The following is a 20,300-nucleotide window of genomic DNA, read 5'->3' on the forward strand; positions in this document are numbered from 1 at the left end:
ATGTGGCATTTAACTTCATTTAACAAAACCCAGCTCTGTGACCTATGTGGCATCATGGATCTAGGGCCAAGAAACCCTAGGTTCAAATCCAACTCCACTTTTTACTAATTATGTGGTTCTAACTAAATCTGTGAATCTCCTTCAGCTGCATTTCTTTTTAAAATAGGATAATAATATTTGAGTTTTTGCTGGGGTGATTAAGAGGTACTTTTTTTTTTCCTACACAAAATGGAAACCCTGGTGGTATAGTGGTTAAGAGCTACGGCTGCTAACCAAAAGGTTGGCAGTTTGAATTCATCAGTGCTCCTTGGAAACCTTATGGGATACTTCTTCTCTAAAAAGTTACAAAAAAATTTCATTATATACAAAACATTTAGCATCTTCAATTACACAAATTGAAATTCAACTAATTAATCCTGTCAGCAGGAGGCTCTAGTGACGCTGAAATAACAGCAAATACTATAGCAAAATATAGATGGTAAAATTTTATTGAATCTCAGATATTTGGAGTCAATATTTCAATCTAAGTCTCCCTTTTCAAATGAAGATACTGAAGTCTAGAAAAATTAAGTGACTTGCTTAATGGCTCATTAGAGCGTTAGTCCACCATCTGTCTGTCAGTTTGTCATGCTGTGGCAGCTTGCATGTTGCTATGAAGCTGGAAGCTATGCCACTGGTATGTCAAATACCAGCAGGGTCGCCCATGCTTAACAGGTTTCAGCAGAGCTTCCAGACTAAGGAAGAGAAGGAAGAAAAGCCTGGCAATCTACTTTTAAAAATTAGCCAGTAAGTTTTATGGACCACAACAGAATATCGTCCAACATAGTTCTGAAAGATGAGCCTCTTAGGTTGAGGTTGGAAGGCACTCAAAATATACACTGGCCACAACAGACTCAAGCAAACCAACGACTGTGAAGATGGCACAGAATCAGGCAACGTTCTGTCCTGTTGTGCATGGGGTGGCCATAAGTCAGAGCTGACTCAATGGAAATTAAAACACAGTGTCAGTGGGAGACAAAATGAAAGAACCCAAATATCTATCTTCGGTACTCTTGGTCAACAAGCATTTATTCAGCATTTACCATGTGCCAGGCACAGGAGCCCCTCTGCACAATGATTCACCTCTCACAGATGTCACCTCATCCAAAAACACACGTAACTATATAAAAGCTCATTATAATGATTTCTAATGGTACTGAGGAGTATTTGGTGATAATGATTAACATGAAAAGAAATATTTTCTTAGCAATCATATTCCTAGTCTTTACTAAAGAAAAGTAGCTTGGCTTTTCTTAAAAAGAAAAGCTAAGGAAAGAAGATACTGAACACTCCCCATTTATATATCTTCCCAATTACTAGGTCTGGACGGATTTCCTTTTTTTTTTTTTTTGCTCATGGGGCCAGTTTAGGAATTCAGATGGTTAAGTGTCAGAAGTACAAAAAACAAGGAATAGAAGAGGTAAGAGTTATTAGGATAAAAACATATAATCCTAAACACAAACTCTGGCTCAACTTTTCTGTTGACTGAAAACAGAGTTTTTCTCATCCTTCAGCAAGGGCCTAAGAATGCCTTTGTTACATACTTTTTTTTCCTAGATGCCACGGAGTCAATTCCAACTCATGGCAACCCCATGTGTTGGAGAGTAGAAATGTGTTCCATAGAGCTTCCTGAAGCAGATCGCCACACCCTTTTTCTGAGGTGCCTCTGGGTTGGTTCCAACAGTCAACCCTTTGGTTGGTAGCCAGGAGCGTAACCATTTACTACATCCAAGGATTCTGTTGTATCATTATTTATTATACGGGATTTACTACTGCTAGAACTGAATCTAGGAAACCCTGGTGGCTGCTAACCAAAAGGTTGGCAGTTCAAAGCCACCAGGCGCTCCTTGGAAACTCTACGGAGCACTTCTACTCTGTCCTATAGGGTTGCTATGAGTCAGAACCAACTCGATGGCAATGGGTTTGGTTTTCTGGTTTTTAGAACTGAAGTTACTAGTTACACGAACCATATATCAAAACGAAGTAGTTATGTTATTTAAGTCATCTCTGTAATAACATTATAAAGGTGCTGTGATTGAAAAGGCCTAAGATCAACATGTCATTACATTCTGCCTCTGCTACTTATCCACTCTGTGACTTTAGTTTTCTCACCTATAAATTAAATATGACAATATCTACCTCATACCTATAACCTTATCTTTCTTCCTCAGGAAGTGATAGCTTTTTATGATTTCACTTTTACAGCTTTCATAACTGTTCTTTTCTTCTCTCAGATCCAACCACCTTGTTATCCAGTCTAGAGGCGCCCCGTCCAATACAACAGCCAAGAGCCACATGTGGTACTCAGCACTTAAAGTATGGCTAGTCTGTGCGGAAATATGCTGAAAATGCAAAATACATACCAGCTTTCAAACTTATTAGTATTAAAAAAGGAACATAAAATATCTCATTAATAATTTTTAATTTTTAAATTATCCGTTAAAATAATATTTTAGGTATTCAGTTAAGTAAATTATGTAACAAAAACTAATTTCACCTTTTTTAACCTTTTTAATGTGGCTACTAAAAAATTTAAAATTATATACATGGCTCACATTTTATTTCTATTGGACAGTGCTGATTTAGAGTTTTGACTTTCCAATGGATTATAATTTCCTTAAGAGTAGGGATAAAAAAAATTTTTTTTTTTTTACGTTTTATTGTGCTTTAAGGGAAAGCTTACAAATCAAGTCAGTCTCTCATACAAAAATTTATATACACCTTGCTATATACTCCCGGGTTTTTGGGTATATACTCCAGTTGCTCTCCCCCTAATGAGACAGCACACTCCTCTCTACCATCTATTTCCATGTCCACTCAGCCAGCTTTTGTCCCCCTCTGCCTCGTCATCTCCCCTCCAGACAGGAGCTGCCCACATAGTCTCATGTGTCTAAGAGTAGGGATAAAATTTTATACTTCACTTTTGTAACCCTAACCTCTGGCAAAACATTCTCCTCACAGTCAGTGCTTAGAAATGATGATCCAAAAGGTGCTTCATCTCAAAAGCTAAGAATTTTCCTGGACACATCCGAACACTTTGAGGGATAGAGTAACTGGGGCTGGGGCCCATAGTTTCCGGGGACATCTAGGTCAACTGGCATAACAAAGTTTATTAAAGAAAACGTCCTGCATCCCACTTTGGTGAGTGGTGTCTGAGATCATAAAAGCTTGCGAGCGGCCATCTAAGATGCATCAATCGGTCCCATCCTACCTGGAGCAAAGGAGAATGAAGAAAACCAAAGACACAAGGGAAATATTTGCCCAAGAGACTAAAGATCACATGAACCAGAGACTCCACCAGCCTGAGACCCGAAGAACTAGATGGTGCCCAGCTACCACCAACGACCACCCTGATAGGGAACACAACAGATAGTCCTGGACGGAGCGGGAGAAAAGTGTGGAACAGAATTCAAATTCACACAAAAAGACCAGACTTAATGGTCTGAGACTGGAGGAACCTCCGAAACTATGGCCCCCGGACACTCTGTTAAACGAGAACCGAAACCATTCCCAAAGCCCACTCTTCAGACAAAGATTACACAGGACTATAAAACAAAAAATAATACACGTGAGGAATGTGCTCCTTTTAGTTCAATCAGACACACAAGACCAAATGGGCGGCTCCTGTCCAGAGGCAGGATGAGAGGGCAGGAAGGGACAGGAACTGGTCAAATGGACACAGGGAACCCAAGGTGGAAAAGGGGAGTGTGCTGTCACATTGTGGGGACTGCAATTAATGTCACAAAACAATATGTGTATAAATTTTTGTATGAGAAATTAGCCTGAGCTGTAAACTTTCAGCTAAAACGCAATTAAAAAAAAAAAAAAAAGTACTTCATCTAATTTAAAAAAAAAAAAAGGTACTTCATCTTGGATTGTCAGTCTTGTCATAAAAAATTAAGCTAAGCAAGAGGTCTACTAGTAGCACCCAACATTTATGGACATGCGGTTAATCAAAAAACCACGGATACAGCATCCTGGTAAAAATTTGTTGTCTCCCAATTACTTCCAAAACCCATTGCCGTGGAGTCGATTCCAACCGTTAGTGACCCTACAGGGTAGGGTAGACCTGCCCCATAGGGTTTCCAAGGCTCATGGATTCAAAGTGCTGACTTTTTGGTTAGCAGCCCAGCTCTTAACCACTGCGCCACCAGGGCTCCTCTGATTATTATGGTGATGGTCATTTTGCTAATCAGGTTTAAAAAAATCGTTATTTATATCTAGCTCAATTTTCCCTTAAAATATATTTTTACTTTTCCACATTTTTTTATTGTACCAAGGATTATGCCAGGTGCTTGTGAGAAAATCGGTCAGTCACTATGTTAACCTGTGTATTGTGATCAATATTTTTCAGATCTAGGGACAAACACTATGCAGATAAATTCTTACTGCTAAGATTCAGGAGTGGCTAATACACAATTCTTAGAGTACCCTGGAGAGTCCCCACTATAGCAGTTGGCTCCAACAGTTTCTATTTATCAACGCCTACATTTTTACATATAGTTTAAAAGTTATTTTTAAATAAGACATCTTTCATTAAATCTGACTGTAGAATGCACACAACTGCTTTAAGAAACTGAGGCTAATGAAACAAAATTTTATTCTTCTTACTAAATCAGGTATCTCTAACTTATAGTTATTTCTGAAGTACTTTAAAACTATTCTTTTTAGTTCAAACATTTAGGGAGTGTCAACTCTAGGCAAGGTAATGGGAGAAAGGGAAGAAATGAAACACAAGATGACCCCTACCCTGAAGGAAAGGCAAATCAAATCCAAGATGAGCAAAAGTTAGTGATAAAAAGAAAAAAAAAAAAAAAAAAAAGGTAACAAAAATGAGCTGGACTTGGTGGGAATGAGTTTTATTTTAGAAATACAGTAATCTAAAAGCAAATGTTGCTGGGAATGGAAATACTGGACTAGAGTTTATCAAATCGTTTCCTCATAGATCCTGAACTAGATCTTCAATTTCTTATCTATAAAATGCTATGGTTAGACTAGATAAACTCTAAATGATCTAAAAAGTTGTCTTTTATAGCTTTTTTTTAAATAGCTAAACTAATACATAACTAACAACATTATATATTCACATAAAAAACCAAACCAAACCTACTGCCATCGAGTTGATTCCAACTCACAGCAACCTTATGGGACACAGTAGAACTGTCCCACAGGGTTTCCAAGGCTGTAAATCTTTACAGAAGCAGACCACAGAGCAGCTGGTGGGTTCCAACCCGCAAACCTTTCGGTTAGCAGTCAAGTGGTTCAGCCACTGCTCCACCAGGGCTTCTTCATATTAGCCACATAAGTACAATAAAATGCAATTCTCTTTTTTTTTTAAACTTTGCATACTGAAATAATTATAGATTTACAGGAGGGTAAAACCTGCATCTTATACAACTATGCATTTAAAAAAAAAAAAAAAGCAACATGTTAATCATAAATACTAAAGTTTTTAATTCCAAAAGCTTTATGTTTCTGTGGGGAGCAGAAAAAGTGTGACTTAAGGGTCTTTCTAAGCTTTTAGGTTTTATATTAAAAAAGATCATTTAAAAGTTTGAAAATTAAACCACAGAAATTCTGACTGTCATACCATAATAAAATCAACACCAGCTATATTTTCTGCATCCACTTAATGGGAGAAAACTATGCCTAAGGGACATACACCTGTATGTGGAAAAGAAAAAAATCATATCCTGAACCAGGAGTGTTTTCCTAAAAGATAATTATTCTGTTAACTGCCTAAAACCGAATCATTTTCCCCTAATAAAAATGACAGTATTTGTACCAGAAAAAGATTTGGCTTCATAATATAAATCAGACATACTCTATAAATGCATTTAATAAAAAAAATAGGCAGGTATGCTACCCCTCTACTGCCCTTTTTCAATATATTATTTGTTCCCTTTAACTGTATAATTAATATGTGGTTTCAGTTCTGTTTGTGAATTGCCTTAGGGTACACGTACTATACATACAAACAAGGCACAGGTGTAACTTACTGTGTATACCAGAAAAATTCCTATCTAGTATACAAATAACATTTTCATAAATTACATTCTGTATTAATTACTTAAAAAAGCTACTGAAATTAAAAAAAAAAAGACTCAACGCTTAAGAGAATACTGAGCTGCTTTTAAGGGTGACAGAAAAATATGAGAACAGAGAAAATGAGTTGAACAACATGACAAACAACGTTAGTGTCACTGAACTGTACATGTGAAGAATGTCAAAACGATAAATGTTCTGTTACATACATATTTACCACACACACACACAAAAAAGACTGCTAGGCTAAATATTTTTAGCAAGCAAAGAACCTTTGATTACTACCAACAAATGCCTAGCACTATTGTCAGATTTGAATTTTCATCTATCAGATGCTTCATATTAAGAACAGTGGGCTAGGAAGAAGGGGAATGTAATCGGGACAGAAATGGGGAACTAATGCTTAACTGCTACAGAGTTTCTGTTTGGGGTAATAAAAGTTTTGGAAACCAACGGTGATGGCTGTACAATATTACGAATATAATTAATGCCACTGAATTGTACACTTACGAACAGTTAACATTGCAAATTTTATGTTAAATATATTTTAACACAATAGAAAAAATGTTCAACAGATGAATAATTAAAAAAAAAAAGTGGTATACACATGCCAAAAACCAAACTCACTGCCACTGAGTCCATTCCTACTCATAGTGACCCTATAGGACAGGGTAGAACTGCCCCACAGGACTTCCAAGGCAGAAATCTTTATGGAAGCAGGTTGCCACATCTTTCTCCTACAGAAAAACTGGTGTATCTGAACCACCACCTTTTGGTTAGCAGCTGAGTGCTTTAACCACTGCATCACAGCCACAAAAAGAAATGAAGTTCTGATACATGCCACCACATGGATGAACCCTGAAACATGCTGAGTGAAATGAGTCAGACATAAAAATACAAATATTGTACTGTCTCACTTATAAGATATGTCTAGAATAGGTGAATTCATCCAGATAAGATATTAGTGGTTATCCAGGGCTGAGGGGGAGTGGGAAACGTGGAATTAGAAAAAAGCAAATAACACTGTGAAGAGCACGTTTACTGTTCATTATCTTACCCTTGTAGCCATTTTTTTCTCTTTGACTTTCATGAAGCTAAAAATAAACAGAGGCTAGAACTTTAGACTTGGAACCCCTCTGCCTCTCAAATCCTGCTTCCAGGCTTCTTTCTTTCCTTAGCAGTACCCCTACTTGATCCTTTCACCATACCTATTCAATCTGTATGCTGAGCAAATAATCCAAGAAGCTGGGCTATATGAAGAAGAAAGGGACATCAGGATTGGAGGAGGATCCATTAACAACCTGAGTTATGCAGATGACACAACCTTGCTTGCTGAGTGAAGAGGACTTGAAGCACTTACTAATGAAGATCAAAGACCACTGCCTTCTGTATGGATTACACCTCAACATAAAACAAAAATCCTCACAAATGGACCAATAAGTAACATCATGATAAAGAGAAAAAAGACTGAAGTTGCCAAGGATTTCATTTTACCTGGATCCATAATCAACACCCACACAAGCAGCAGTCAGGAAATCAAAAGACACATTGCATTGGGGAAATCTGCTGCAAAGGACCTCTTTAAAGTGCTGAAAAGCAAAGATGTCACCTTGAGGACTAAGGTGCACCTGACCTAAGCCATGGTATTTTCAATCGCATCATATGCATGCGAAAGCTGGACAATCAATAAGGAAGACCGAAGAAGAGCTGATGCCTTTGCATTGTGGTGTTGGCAAAGAATACTGAATATACCATGGACTGCCAAAAGAAGGAACAAATCTGTCTTGGACAAAATACAACCAGAATGCTCCTTAGAAGCAAGGATGGCGAGACTGAGTTTTACATACTTTGGACATGTCAGGAGGGAACAGTCCCTGGAGAAGGACATCATGCTTGGTAAAGTACAGCGTTAGTGGAAAAGAGGAAGACCCTCAGCGAAATGGACTGACACAGTGGCTGCAAAAATGGGCTCAAGCATAACAACGATGGTGAGCGCGGCACAGGACCGGGCGGAGTTTTGTTCTGTGATACACAGGGTCGCTATGAGTCCGAACCAGCTCGAGGGCACCTAACAACAACCTCTATTTGATAAGGGCAAGATGAATGGCAGTCAACTGTCAGAAGAGTACTTTGGGAATCTATTATTTCACAACAAAAATTACTTATACATACTGCAAAAAAAGTACTAGTTTTTTAAAATGATATTACAATACTCATACAGTTAAACAGGCTGTAGGATATTAGTATATAGAGTATTACAGAGCATCTCTGGGTCTTGGCTGATGGCAGAAGCAGGACTGGTGAAAGCACTTCCAGACCCCTCGAAATAGCAACAGGAGGAGGAACAATAATAGCATTTTACTGCTTTCTACCTAGCAGAGAGTCAGGAATCCTTAAATGAATCAATTAAAAAAAAATAGATTCCATTAAGCTCTGCTTTCTGGCTGATACAGAATCCCATTAAGCACAATACACCAATATACTGAACCAGAGAACATGCGAATCTTTCCATCATCATCTGCCAGCACTGTCAACTCAACCTCTTGCAATTTCCAAAAACAAACAAGCAAACTATCTCCACAGCAATAACTTAGTGTTAAGTGGCTGGTTATACAAAAACAAAGAATAATGAAATCTATCCAGATAATTAGAAACCCTGGTGGCATAGTGGTTAAGTGCTATGGCTGCCAACCAAAAGGTTGGCAGTTCGAATCCACCAGGCACTCCTTGGAAACTCTATGCGGCAGTTCTACTCTGTCCTATAGAGTCACTATGAGTCGGAATCGACTCAATGGCAACGGGTTTGGTTTTGGTTATCCAAATAATCATTTGGACCAAATAGTCTGGACCAAAGGAAAGAACCTTTCACGAAGTCCATCAGAAATAAGTCCCATAAAAGCAAGTTATCACAACAGTCACCCCCAAGAGGAAATACTCCTTTTCTCTCATTTAAAAATGGCTTGAATTGTTTTCAACTCAACTCTATTTTAAAAAAATCAAACCCCATGTTTAAATCAGTTTTACAATTTTTTCAAGTTAGTCAAGATTTAAATTTAAAACCAATTACTTTTCCAACATAAACATGACATTATCTTAAGAAAAAAAAAAAAAAGGCAAACAAGAGACCTACTATCTTGATTTGTGATGCCAACAACTAGCAAACGGCAAAAACAAAATGAATTTTTAAAACATAAGGCATTTTGGCTCAAAACAGTTATTTATAAAAGTAGTTTTAGTTAAAGAAATTCTAAATCTCTGACATTTCAGCCAGAGTTTAAAATGAGGAAAAATATAAACGTAAATTAAGCACTACTTGGTTATGCTAAAATAATTGTTTAAAATACTCTGACTTTCCCTATCCAAAATACTTTTAAATACTTACTCTGAGCCTGCAGCCATTTCCAAGTATGACGTTTCTGCTGTATCAACTCCCAATGGGATGACTATGCTCATGACGTTCGCCTCTGGTAAATTCGATTACTATGGAGTCCTATGCATTGGTATCCAAAACACTGGGGCATGCCAGCCACAGTGCTCATTGCAAACATCTAAGTGCATCCACAAACCCTGTTTAAAAGAAAAAGGGAACAAAACAGTTAAGAAACACCTTCATATTTCTTGCAACAGCCACACTATAAGAATAAAAAATAAAATACATAAGAAAGCTTTCTTTATTAAAATCTCAATATAAGTCAGAATTGTCTCAGGTGGCTTCTCTTTTTTCTAGAATTAAGTTATGTGACTATGATCAAAAGAAAAGTTTCTGAAGTTCCTGAATCATAATCTTAAGGAATGAATTTAGTATGCCACATGAAGGACTATTAAGAGATACTGCTTAGTGAAGAACCAACAATTACTATTTTGAAAGATAAATAGAATGTCACTACAGTAGTATCCAAAAACAAGCCTTCTTGGTTCAGTGATCTACCAACATAACCATTGCCAACAACTTGATTCCAACTCGTAGCGACCCTATAGGACAGAGCAGAGCTGCCCCACAGTTTCCAAGGAGCGCCTGGTAGATTCAAACTACTGACCTTTTGGTTAGCAGCTGTAGCACTTAACCAACCACTACACCCCCAGGGTTTCCAATACACCATCTAATAAATGTTGAATACTTACTGTAGACTAAGCATCATACAAAGCTTTTTACATTGATGATCTACTTACTGTATTTTTATGCAAATAACATGGCACCTTCTATGGTGGTTTGCCAATGGTGCCCCCCACAACGAGGTATTTCCATAAATGCCACCATGCCATTCATCTTCTACATGTTGCTGTAAAAAAAAAAATCAGCATAGCATGCTTATGAAAATACCTCACAGGGTGAGGGTGCAGTTGGCAAACAAACATAGAAGGTGCACTTTATATGCATAAAAATACGGTTGTAAGCAACTCTGTGGTAGGTATCTCCATTTTACCTTGAGGAATACAAAACCAAGAAAGGATAAATAACAAAGTTTCCTCAGCTTAAGATATGAAATCAAGATTTGAACCAAAGTCCACTCTACTGCTTATACATGTAATGAAAAAAATAAACTATTTGTAATCAGTCAATTATTTTACAGTGGTTGTCATTTTTCATACTACATAAATAAATTATATTGGAGGGGTTTTTTATTTCTTCAGTTAGTATTAACTCACTAAGGTTAACACTCCCTAATACAGACAATTAGTTAGTAGGGAAAACTAGTAAGCCTAAAGAGTTTTTTAGATAAACTTACTATAGAAACTAAAATATATTCAGCTCCAGCATCAATTTTTCTAATTTAAACTCACTGTATTCTTGTTGTTTTTAGTTGCCATCAAGCCAATTTTGATTCACGGCAACCCCATGTGTGCAGAATGGAACCGCTCAGTCCGGTTTTCAAGACTGCGGACTTTCAGCAGCATATCACCAGGCCTGTCTTCTGAGGCACCTCTGGATGGGTTTCAGCTAGTAGTTGAGCGCTTAACCATTTGCGCCACCCAGGGATTCCAAACTCACTAAATAACACTTGCTATATGTATTGGTTGTGAAATAATCAACTTGAAGCCTTTTCAACAACGATAAAGAATCAATCAGGAAGAAAACAGATACAGATAATCTTATAAAATGGGCTAGAGTCAACAGTCAAAATTGTCCCCTGTCCCTATAATGTTTTACTCAAAATACTTCAATAGCAGTATTTCTTCAAATAGTAGCTCTTGTATTTATCTTTAATTTTTTAAAGTAAGCTTGAAATTACCTACTCCGGTTAATTTTTATCTATTTCACAAATGACACAGATTATGAAATCATACCTTATAAGGGAAAAAATACTAAATGGGGGCAATAATGGCTTAAGCACTCAAAAAACACTAGCCTTTACTTTTAAAACATGTGTAACTGAAGAGAGCTATTAAATTACAAGTTACCGTTATTGTATTCTTACTGTATTAAATTACAACAGTAGGCAACTGCACCTAAAGGTTAAAGCATAAGCTTTGGATCTTGCCTCCACCACTTACTAGATCTGGGAGGTAGGCAAGTTATTTTAACCTCTCTAAGCATTTTTAAGCATTAATCTCATTGTTTATAAAAAAGGGATTTTCATAGGACTCCTGCGGAAAAAAAATGAAATAATGAACATAAAGCATTTCATACACTGCTATACACAATTAGCAATCAATAAGTGGTAGCTACATATCAAAAGTTGCTCTTATTTCATCACAGAAAATACACGGACAGAAAAAAAACTCTAGCTCTCAAAGAGAGTCCTCTAATAGCTTTTAAAAAGAAAGCAATTATGGTTCTTTACTTGCCATGTTTTTACACTGCTCCACTAAATTAAAATACTCCCCCAAAGACAATTAGAGCAAGGCGAAAAACAGGAAAAGTTGCCCTACCTTTTCTATCTATACCTGTAACCACATTAGAGTTACTTCATAAAAGCCTTATTAAGCCTGCAAAGCACTAGAAAATTTCCAAATGGCAAAATGCAAGCAACGTACAAAAACTGCAAGTCTGTTCTATTCAAATGTTATATCATTCCGTGTTTCCTTAAAATGCTGAAGACCTGGACCTAACAACAAGTTAACGATTGCAGTATTTTTAAAAAGATTCTCTTCCTTTTGGTAGCATCTAAACAGAAGTTTTCTTCAGCTCAGTTTATCTTTAGGGAAAGCTTATTTGAAGTTTTATATGTAGGGAAGGCTCATTTGAAGTTTTATATGTTAGGTATGTGTTCTTAGATATTTAATTGTACACTTGTTTACTTGAGGCAGAAACTGGAAAACAAAGTTATCCTGTATTCTTTTAGGTAAATGCAGTAATATTTCCAATCTAAGAGAATCTGTGTGGGTATACATTTAATAATGTGTCCTTTTCATAAAATTTACAATTATCAGTAAACACTGAGCTGTTTCTAAATAGCTGTGAAGGGCTTGCCCATCTTGGACAATTGTTGAATTTGTGCAATTACTGTCCAAACCATGCAGTGTCTGGAATGTAACAAGCACTCTACAAATGACTAGGGAATGTATTGGAGCACCTGGGATGAAACTGTAGCCCTGGCCTCATCAACCAAATGAGTTGCCAACCTATACAATTAAGTGCCTTAAAAACAACTAATGGCATTTTCTCCAGAAAGGCATTGCTCTAAAAACACAAAATCTTAATCACCAGGATGAAGATACATCATGACATCTAAAACAGAGCTAAACTCCAAATTTGATTCAACAGGGAAGATCCCAGAATTTACTCACAAGAGGTCAGATGATAAAAGATTGTATCTATTTAGACTATAAGATGGCAAATATTTCACTACATTCATTAATACCAAAAAGCTCTATGGCCAGAAAGCTCACCCTGCTTAAAAATCCAGTCAGGACTTAATAAAATCATAAATTCATTAGGGTCAAATCATTGTCTTAAAAAAGCCAGGGCAGGGGAAGCCAACATAGTAAGCAGAAAAGATGTGAGCTTATAACCCAGGTATATATAAAGGGGGAAAAGTAAATTCAACACAATCCAAACAATTACTACAAAGCTTTCACATCTTATATGTGAATCACAAAACTGGTCATCCAACTAGCAAGTAAAATAATACACAAAATACATTGAGAATGTCAGCCATTAAAGAAATAATATAAAAGGAAATACCATGAGATGTCTGGTAAATCTGAGGTCCAAGAAAGAATAAATGTCTTCACAAAACCTGCTATCCACAACAGACCTAGAAACCAAGTGAACATAGGAGTATTGAGCTATTTTTCAAGTGACATAAAGTTACAGGTACTTCTGACTAATACAGTAACTAAAACCAAAGGGATTCCCACAAAGACAACAGCTAATTCTTACAAGGAGAAAATTATTCCTCGCTTTTTACACAAATGAATGTAGGCACATGTAAAGGCAACAATCAAGGGTAAATACCAAATCAAACTGAAAAGAAACTGGGAAACCATGATATTAAAAGCAAATTTGGTAAAGCAAAGACAACAGTATCAGATACACACAAAAGTCCAAAAATCAAACCAAAGAACCCTAAAGAAGGAAAAATGAGATAAAAGACAAGGAAAAGCAGCTAAAGTAGAAACGTCTATCAGAAAAAGTGGTAGAGGCTGCTTTTAAAACCATGTTAAAAAGTAAACAAAAATACCACTGAAAAGACGAATATGACATACAAAAGGAAGAAAATATGAAAAAAATTTTTCTGAAACTACAAATAAAAGGCACTGATCACATATAACCTCTGAGGAAAGAGCCATTTATTGTTATCCATCTGTCATTTATAAGCACCTTACATAGTGCTCAATAAACATTTAAAATTAAATTAATGGTTATATTTTGTATGATATATCACTTAAAGAATAAGCAAGTGAATTTTTGGCTGAATTCCTAATGGAAATGAAATAAACTTGAAATTGTGAAAGACCACGCACCCAAGATTCCCTTATAAAGTAGAAATTAAACTACCCTCATTATAATTTAAGATTTCCAATTTACAGCAGTTGACTAAGCTGTAACAAAAAGAATACTGCTTGATCAAGATCCACTCTTAAGCTGTTGTTGTTGGGTGCCACTGAGTCGATCTGGACTCACAGCGACCTCGTTTTACTGAGAACTGCCTCATAGGGTTTCTGAGGCTGTAATCTTTCCAGAAGCAGAAGGCCAGATTTTTCTCCCGCTGAGCGTCCATTTCATTGCTCCAGGCTCAACTGTAAATGGAGGTTGGTCTGACTGATGATCTTACCGTTTACATCTTATAATCACAAGTCTATTAACAGATTTTTCCTGATAATGAAAACAACAGAATATCTGACTCTTAAAACCTAAAAAAAAAATCTGACAACAGAATAAGTTATATAGTTCTCCAATAAGGTTAGTATTAATATCAGACAGTGTTCCATGAACACTTACCTGACTGATACGCAAACCTCTCCAACCAGTGGCTATAATAAGAATGACAGCATATATTACTGAGTGCTTCCAATGTTTAATCCTCACAACAAGACTATAAGCTAGGTACAATTATCATCTTCATTTTACAGATGGTTTAAACTTGCCAAAGTTCCATAGCTATAAATAGCAGTCAGGATTTCAACTCTAACAGCGTTGATTCCAGAGCCAACATATTTATTTGTCTGAAATTAAAATTTGCCAGGTGACTGGTAAAGTAATTAATCTAGAATTTACAGTTAAGGATAAATAACTGACAACCATCCCTCTCAAAAGGGGACATTTTATGGTTCTGTTAGAGGGTTTTAATAGCTTCACTGTAACATTTTTAGTACAATACCAACCAATTGTTACTATTAAATTCGGTATCAAAATAGCAATGCTTCAGCAGTCACACACTACCACTTACTACAAGCAGCTATTAATAATAGCTACTTACTCTTTTTTTTTATTCTCTAGGAGGCTTAGTTTCCTCATCTGTAAATAGGAGTAATCATTCAGAATATATTTCTGAATTGTTTCAAAGATTGTGTGTAGCACTTAGTTAAGTGTTAGCTATTATTACCAGGTAAAATTCTTAGGAATTAAATACTTGGGAAAAGTTCTTAAAAGATGGATATTGGGGAACAATTCCCACCAATTATATTTGTCAAAGTCTAACAATTAAAAGTTTCTGCTTTACTCCCAAGTCCACTCTTGTCAGTAAAGAAGAAAGGATGCATCTGTGCTGTACTGCAAGTTCAGAGAATATGTTAAGTGCAATTTCATTTAAAAATTCAATGGCCAAATCAATTTATTACAAACTCCAAACACACTGATTATTCAATTATTTTCTTCAGATGAAATTCTGTGTACAGAGTAATGGTAAAATAAATACGCAACCTGGACCCTGTAAGATCCCTGAGTGACATAAACAATTTGCACTCGACTACTAACATGAAGGTTGGCAGTTCGAACACAGGAAGAATGAATGGCCGACAGTCTGTTTCTGTAAAGATTACAGCCAAGAAACCCTATGACGCAGTTTCCTATAACACATGGAGTCACCGTGAGTTGGAATCAACTCGATGGCAATGCATTTGGTTTCTGACCCTGAAATCAATTTTATGGAATTTTGGTCAAAACAGGATTTGCTCTGATAAGATTAGACTATTTAAAGAATAAACTAATGGCAAGGTTCATGATCTGATCACCCAGTAAACATCAAACCATCCTTATCTAATGAAGGATAAGGCACTTTCCCAAATAAGTCAGTATTTTTTGGAACGCCATACTGGCTTAACTTCCACTCCAGTTTACCTTATCTTTAGCTTATTAGAGATTTGATATTGGAATCAAAGTACCAAGAAGAGCAACCTTGTAAAAGTTTTAAAACCTATGTTTTAAAAAAATGCATGTATAAATCTGATACAGCAAACAAGAACTGTTATCCTATACCTTGACTGTAGTGATGGATACAGGAACCTACACGTGATAAAACTGCATAGAACTACACATAAACACACACTGACACACATAAATGAGTACAAGTAAAGCAGTAAATGTGAATAAGATGGGTAGACTTTATCAGTGTCAATATCCTGGTCATAATATTGTACTACAATTTTGCAAGATGTTACCATTGAGGGACATAAAAATACACAGACACTCTGTATTATTTCTAAAACTGCATGTGAACTTAAAATTGTGTCAAAATAAAAAGAATTAACTTTAAAAAATGACATTAAAATTATGGCCTTCAAGCTTTTGTTTTTTAAGCCTTGGCAGTACATTTCCTATGTGAAATCTTACACAGAAATCGAAGCGTCTATCCTGGCTCTATGAAAATAAGTAGTTTAAATCTCCTATACTTTTTCAATGATTGCTATTGTCAACTTGAAGTGCTCTGTTAAGGAGGCCACACCCAGATATAATAGGAAAATGCCACAACTGATTAGTGATGTCTGCCAAGGGGTGCAGTAGGTTATTTGTACCTTGTATTTGCTGTCTGTGGTTAAAGAGGATGGTGGGGGAATGTACCTGCCTACACATTCTCCCACCTAACAGTTATTATTACATGGAAAGTCTAAGGCTTCCTGAAGAATAGTTTGAAATTCAATGGCTAAAATAAAATCTTACCCACTCAAAATGTGACATGAAAAACTTGTTTCATTGGTAAATCCTATTTGTTCAAAGGGCAGAAAAGAATGCCCTTTTCCAAAAAGTAGCATTAGAGTGTGTTTTAATTAAAAAAAAAAAAAAAAAACCTGTAAGTATTAACCACTGCACCAGGGCTCCTTTAAATATCCCACCAAAAACCAAACCCACTGCTGTCGAGACTGTTCCAACTCATAGTGACCCTACAGAACAAAGTAGAACTGCCCAATAGGGTCAGCGAGGCCGTTAATCTTTATGGAAGCAGACTGCCACATCTTTTTACCCGCAGCTGGTGGGTTCCAACTGTGACCTTCTCATTAGCAGCCAAGTGCTTTAACCACTGTGCCACCAGGGCTCCTTTGCAATAAATATAGTTATCTTTCATTCACTCAACCTAGACACTATTAGGCTCGTTCATTATTACCTTCTTAGGCTTTAAATAACTATGCCACCAGTTAAGGGCAGTAGGAAACATTTTATTCTCTCATTCTTTAACCTCAAATAAAATAATATCCTCCCTCTCCAGGATTAACTAAGCATTCATCTACCACTAGTTTGAATTTCTTTCACAATAGAGAAATTGAGTCCTTCCCTTCTTTCCTTCTCTAAAAACAATGTGCATCCAAATCTATAGGATTGAAATTTTTTTTTCCTAATCCTATGGTCTACATCTCAGACCTCAGTAACCAGAATTTTTTAAGTAGTTTCCCTCCCTATTTTAACTTGACCTTTCAAACCAGTGGTTCCCAAACACAGATCCACAAATTGCTATTATTTTTTTTTACAACCAGGATAGAGGTGGGTGTTGAAAAATGACAGAACCCTAGGCCACACCTCAGAGATTCTGATTCAGTAGGTCTAGGATGTAGCCTGGATATCTTATTTAAAAAGGTATTCTCTCCCTTGCTCTATTTTAGAACTACTGTTTACAACGTTACAGAATATATTTCAAGAGTCACTAGTTTCATCAGGACTTTGTTCTATTCAAAAAAAGCATAGGAGTTCACAGTAATCCTAATTGTGACATTATCTCAGGTTACTATGTTCCATACTAATTATTTCAATATATAAATTATTTTAATATTCCTTTTACTATTGTTGGCATACTCTTGCTCATTCCCCTTCAACTTTTCTTTCCCTTTTATATACATCTCACTTAATAAAAATACTGTCTTAACTGTGCTTCAGATGAAGGTTTACAGAGCAAATTAGTTTCTCATTACACAATTAATATATTGTTTAGCGCAAACTAGTTTCTCATTAAACAATTAATATACATAGTGTTTAGTGACACTGGCTGCCAAACCCTCAATAAAAATCTTATTAAAACTGCAAGGATCATTTAAGTACCATCGCTTCCTTGAAGCCTTCCCAACTCTCTGCCACAAAACTAGCTTTGAAATCTCTAGTAGATCAACCACCAGAAGACTGTTTCATCTGTTTAAAAAAAAAAAAAACTGACTAGATTATCTCAAAAGGCTGTTCCAGCTATAAACGTGTTCCACATTAATCTCTTCCCTTCCTAACTTTCCAAAGAATGCATTTCATATATATGTATCTCACTGTTTCTATTTTGACAAATGCTATTTTGGGACAGCTGGTAGTTATTTATCTTCCACAACTAGATCATCCACTTCACCCTATAGCAAGAACTGAGATCTTTATACATTATCTCTCAATGCCTGGCTCTGTGGTGGCTCCTAAGATATGACCTATATTATTCTTGATTAAACCACATTTTCCCTCTCTCTCAACACATTCATGATCTCCCACCTTCAGATGAATATTAATCTTAAAAAAAAAAAAAAAACCACCACTGAAAAATGTTAGTGATTGATCTCCTTCTACAACTTGTTTTTTCTAATTGTTTCTCTTTCATTTATTATCCAAAAATGCAGTTGTTCCCCAAGACTCAGTCTTCCCCATTATGTCTCCCATCAATCTCAGATTTAACCGTTCTTTCCTGTCTGATTTTCTATTCCCAGGTATCTACACGATATATATCTGTCATGGATTGAACTGTGTTCCCCCAAAATATCTGGCAACTTGGCTAGGTCACGATTCCCTTATATGATTGCATGATTGTCTACCATCTTATCTTCTGATGTGATTTCCCTATGTGTTGAACATCCTATTGCTATGATGTAACAAGATGGGTTAGTGCCAGTTATACTGATGAGGTCTACTACATAGTGTCTTAAGCCAATCTCTTTAGAGATATAGTAAACAAGAAGCGAGCAGAGAGACGGGGGACCTGATACCACCAAGAATGCAGCACTGGGAGCAGAGAGTGTCCTTTGGACCTGAGGTTCCTGTGCTGAAATGCTCCCAGACCAAGGAAGACTGATGCATCACAAGGACCTTCCTCCAGAGCCAACTGAGAGACAGATCCTTCCCCTGGAGCTGGCACCCTGAATTCGAACTTCTAGCCTACTGGACTGTGAGAGAAGAAACTTCTCTTTGTTAAAGCCATCCGCTTGGGGTATTTGTTATAGCAGCACTGGATGACCAACACAATATCTATTCAAATATCTGCCATCACTTCAAAAATCAAACAAACCTTCAAAATGATTCATTACCACCCAACCTCTTCCATTCCATTTCCTATTTAGTACTTTTATTTTTCCAGCTCGCCTTTTAATCATTCTTTCCTTCATACTCCTATCATATTCAGTTTCTTGTACCTCCCCAGTGTTTCAGAGTCATTCTTCCTCAGTCTCCATGACTTCCACCCAAATCCTGATGAGCATCATCATCTGAAAAATTTCCAACAATCAACAACCCTTCTAGCTTGTCACCAAAGGAAATAAAATTTCTGAGTAACTTATCTCTGAATGGAAACCCTGGTGGCATAGTGGTTAAGTGCTACAGCTGCTAACCAAGAGGTCAGCAGTTCAAATCCACCAGGCGCTCCTTGGAAACTCTATGGGGCAGTTCTACTCTGTCCTATAGGGTCGCTATGAGTCGGAATCGACTCGACAGCAGTGGGTTTGGTTTTTTTTTTGTTTTATCTCTGAATAAAGGAAGAAATCTCTGGTGTTGTTTAAGCATTTTCCTCCAGATTATGCCAACTATTCTATTACTTCAAAAGATAACAAAATCAACTCAAATTCATTCAGTGTATTTGCTGAGCATATACTATGTTCTGAATAACAGGAGTTGGGGAATCAGCAGTGGACAAAATTAAGCTGCTCTTAAGGCACTTGAAATGAGCTAGGGCAATCCAATATATTCAAGGATACCTTAGAATAGTTTTCTTAAGTAACTGTCTTTGATTAATGATTTGTGTGTCCTCATTACCGTGCCCAAGGATCAATGGAAAGCTATGTATATTTTTTTAAATGGCTTACTTTACAAGGTATACTTTAAAAAAAAAAACAGTATTTTGGAGCCAAAAACTGGAATTCAAATTCTTGCTCAGCTACTCTTCAGCTATATGACCCTAAGAAATACCCGTCTCTCTAGACCTCTCCTGAAAAATGGGTAAAGTATCTACCTTGCAGAGTTGCTGTGCAAAGTAAATAAACAGGTAAATACACTTACATATTCATTTATTAACGTTTACTCTCTTGCCTCTTAGAAGTAATGATATGAAGATTATTCAATCCAACTATAACCAATTCCAATCCCTATACTATTGACCACTGAGCACACT

At 36.5% G+C, this 20,300-nt stretch overlaps 1 protein-coding gene across 13 annotated transcripts in view; it reads right to left on the reverse strand.

Moving 5' to 3' along the window:
* Positions 1 to 20,300, reverse strand: part of KMT2E (lysine methyltransferase 2E (inactive)) — a 94,841-nt gene that overhangs the window by 59,904 nt on the left and 14,637 nt on the right. For 5 of the 13 annotated variants that reach the window (XM_064289873.1, XM_010587330.3, XM_010587329.3 and 2 more), the window contains exons 2-3: positions 13,211 to 13,283; positions 9,467 to 9,651 (exon numbers count right to left, since the gene is read on the reverse strand). In XM_064289873.1, the coding sequence (XP_064145943.1) occupies positions 9,467 to 9,537 (71 nt within the window). In that variant the 5' untranslated portion in view covers positions 9,538 to 9,651; positions 13,211 to 13,283. Of the gene's footprint in view, positions 1 to 9,466; positions 9,652 to 10,254; positions 10,365 to 10,866; positions 11,671 to 13,210; positions 13,284 to 14,470; positions 14,503 to 20,300 lie in introns of all 13 variants that reach the window. The other 8 variants (XM_023544495.2, XM_023544497.2, XM_064289871.1 and 5 more) reach the window with 8 other exon arrangements.

This window comes from Loxodonta africana, chromosome 8 (assembly GCF_030014295.1).
Source record: "Loxodonta africana isolate mLoxAfr1 chromosome 8, mLoxAfr1.hap2, whole genome shotgun sequence".
NCBI lineage: Eukaryota > Metazoa > Chordata > Mammalia > Proboscidea > Elephantidae > Loxodonta > Loxodonta africana.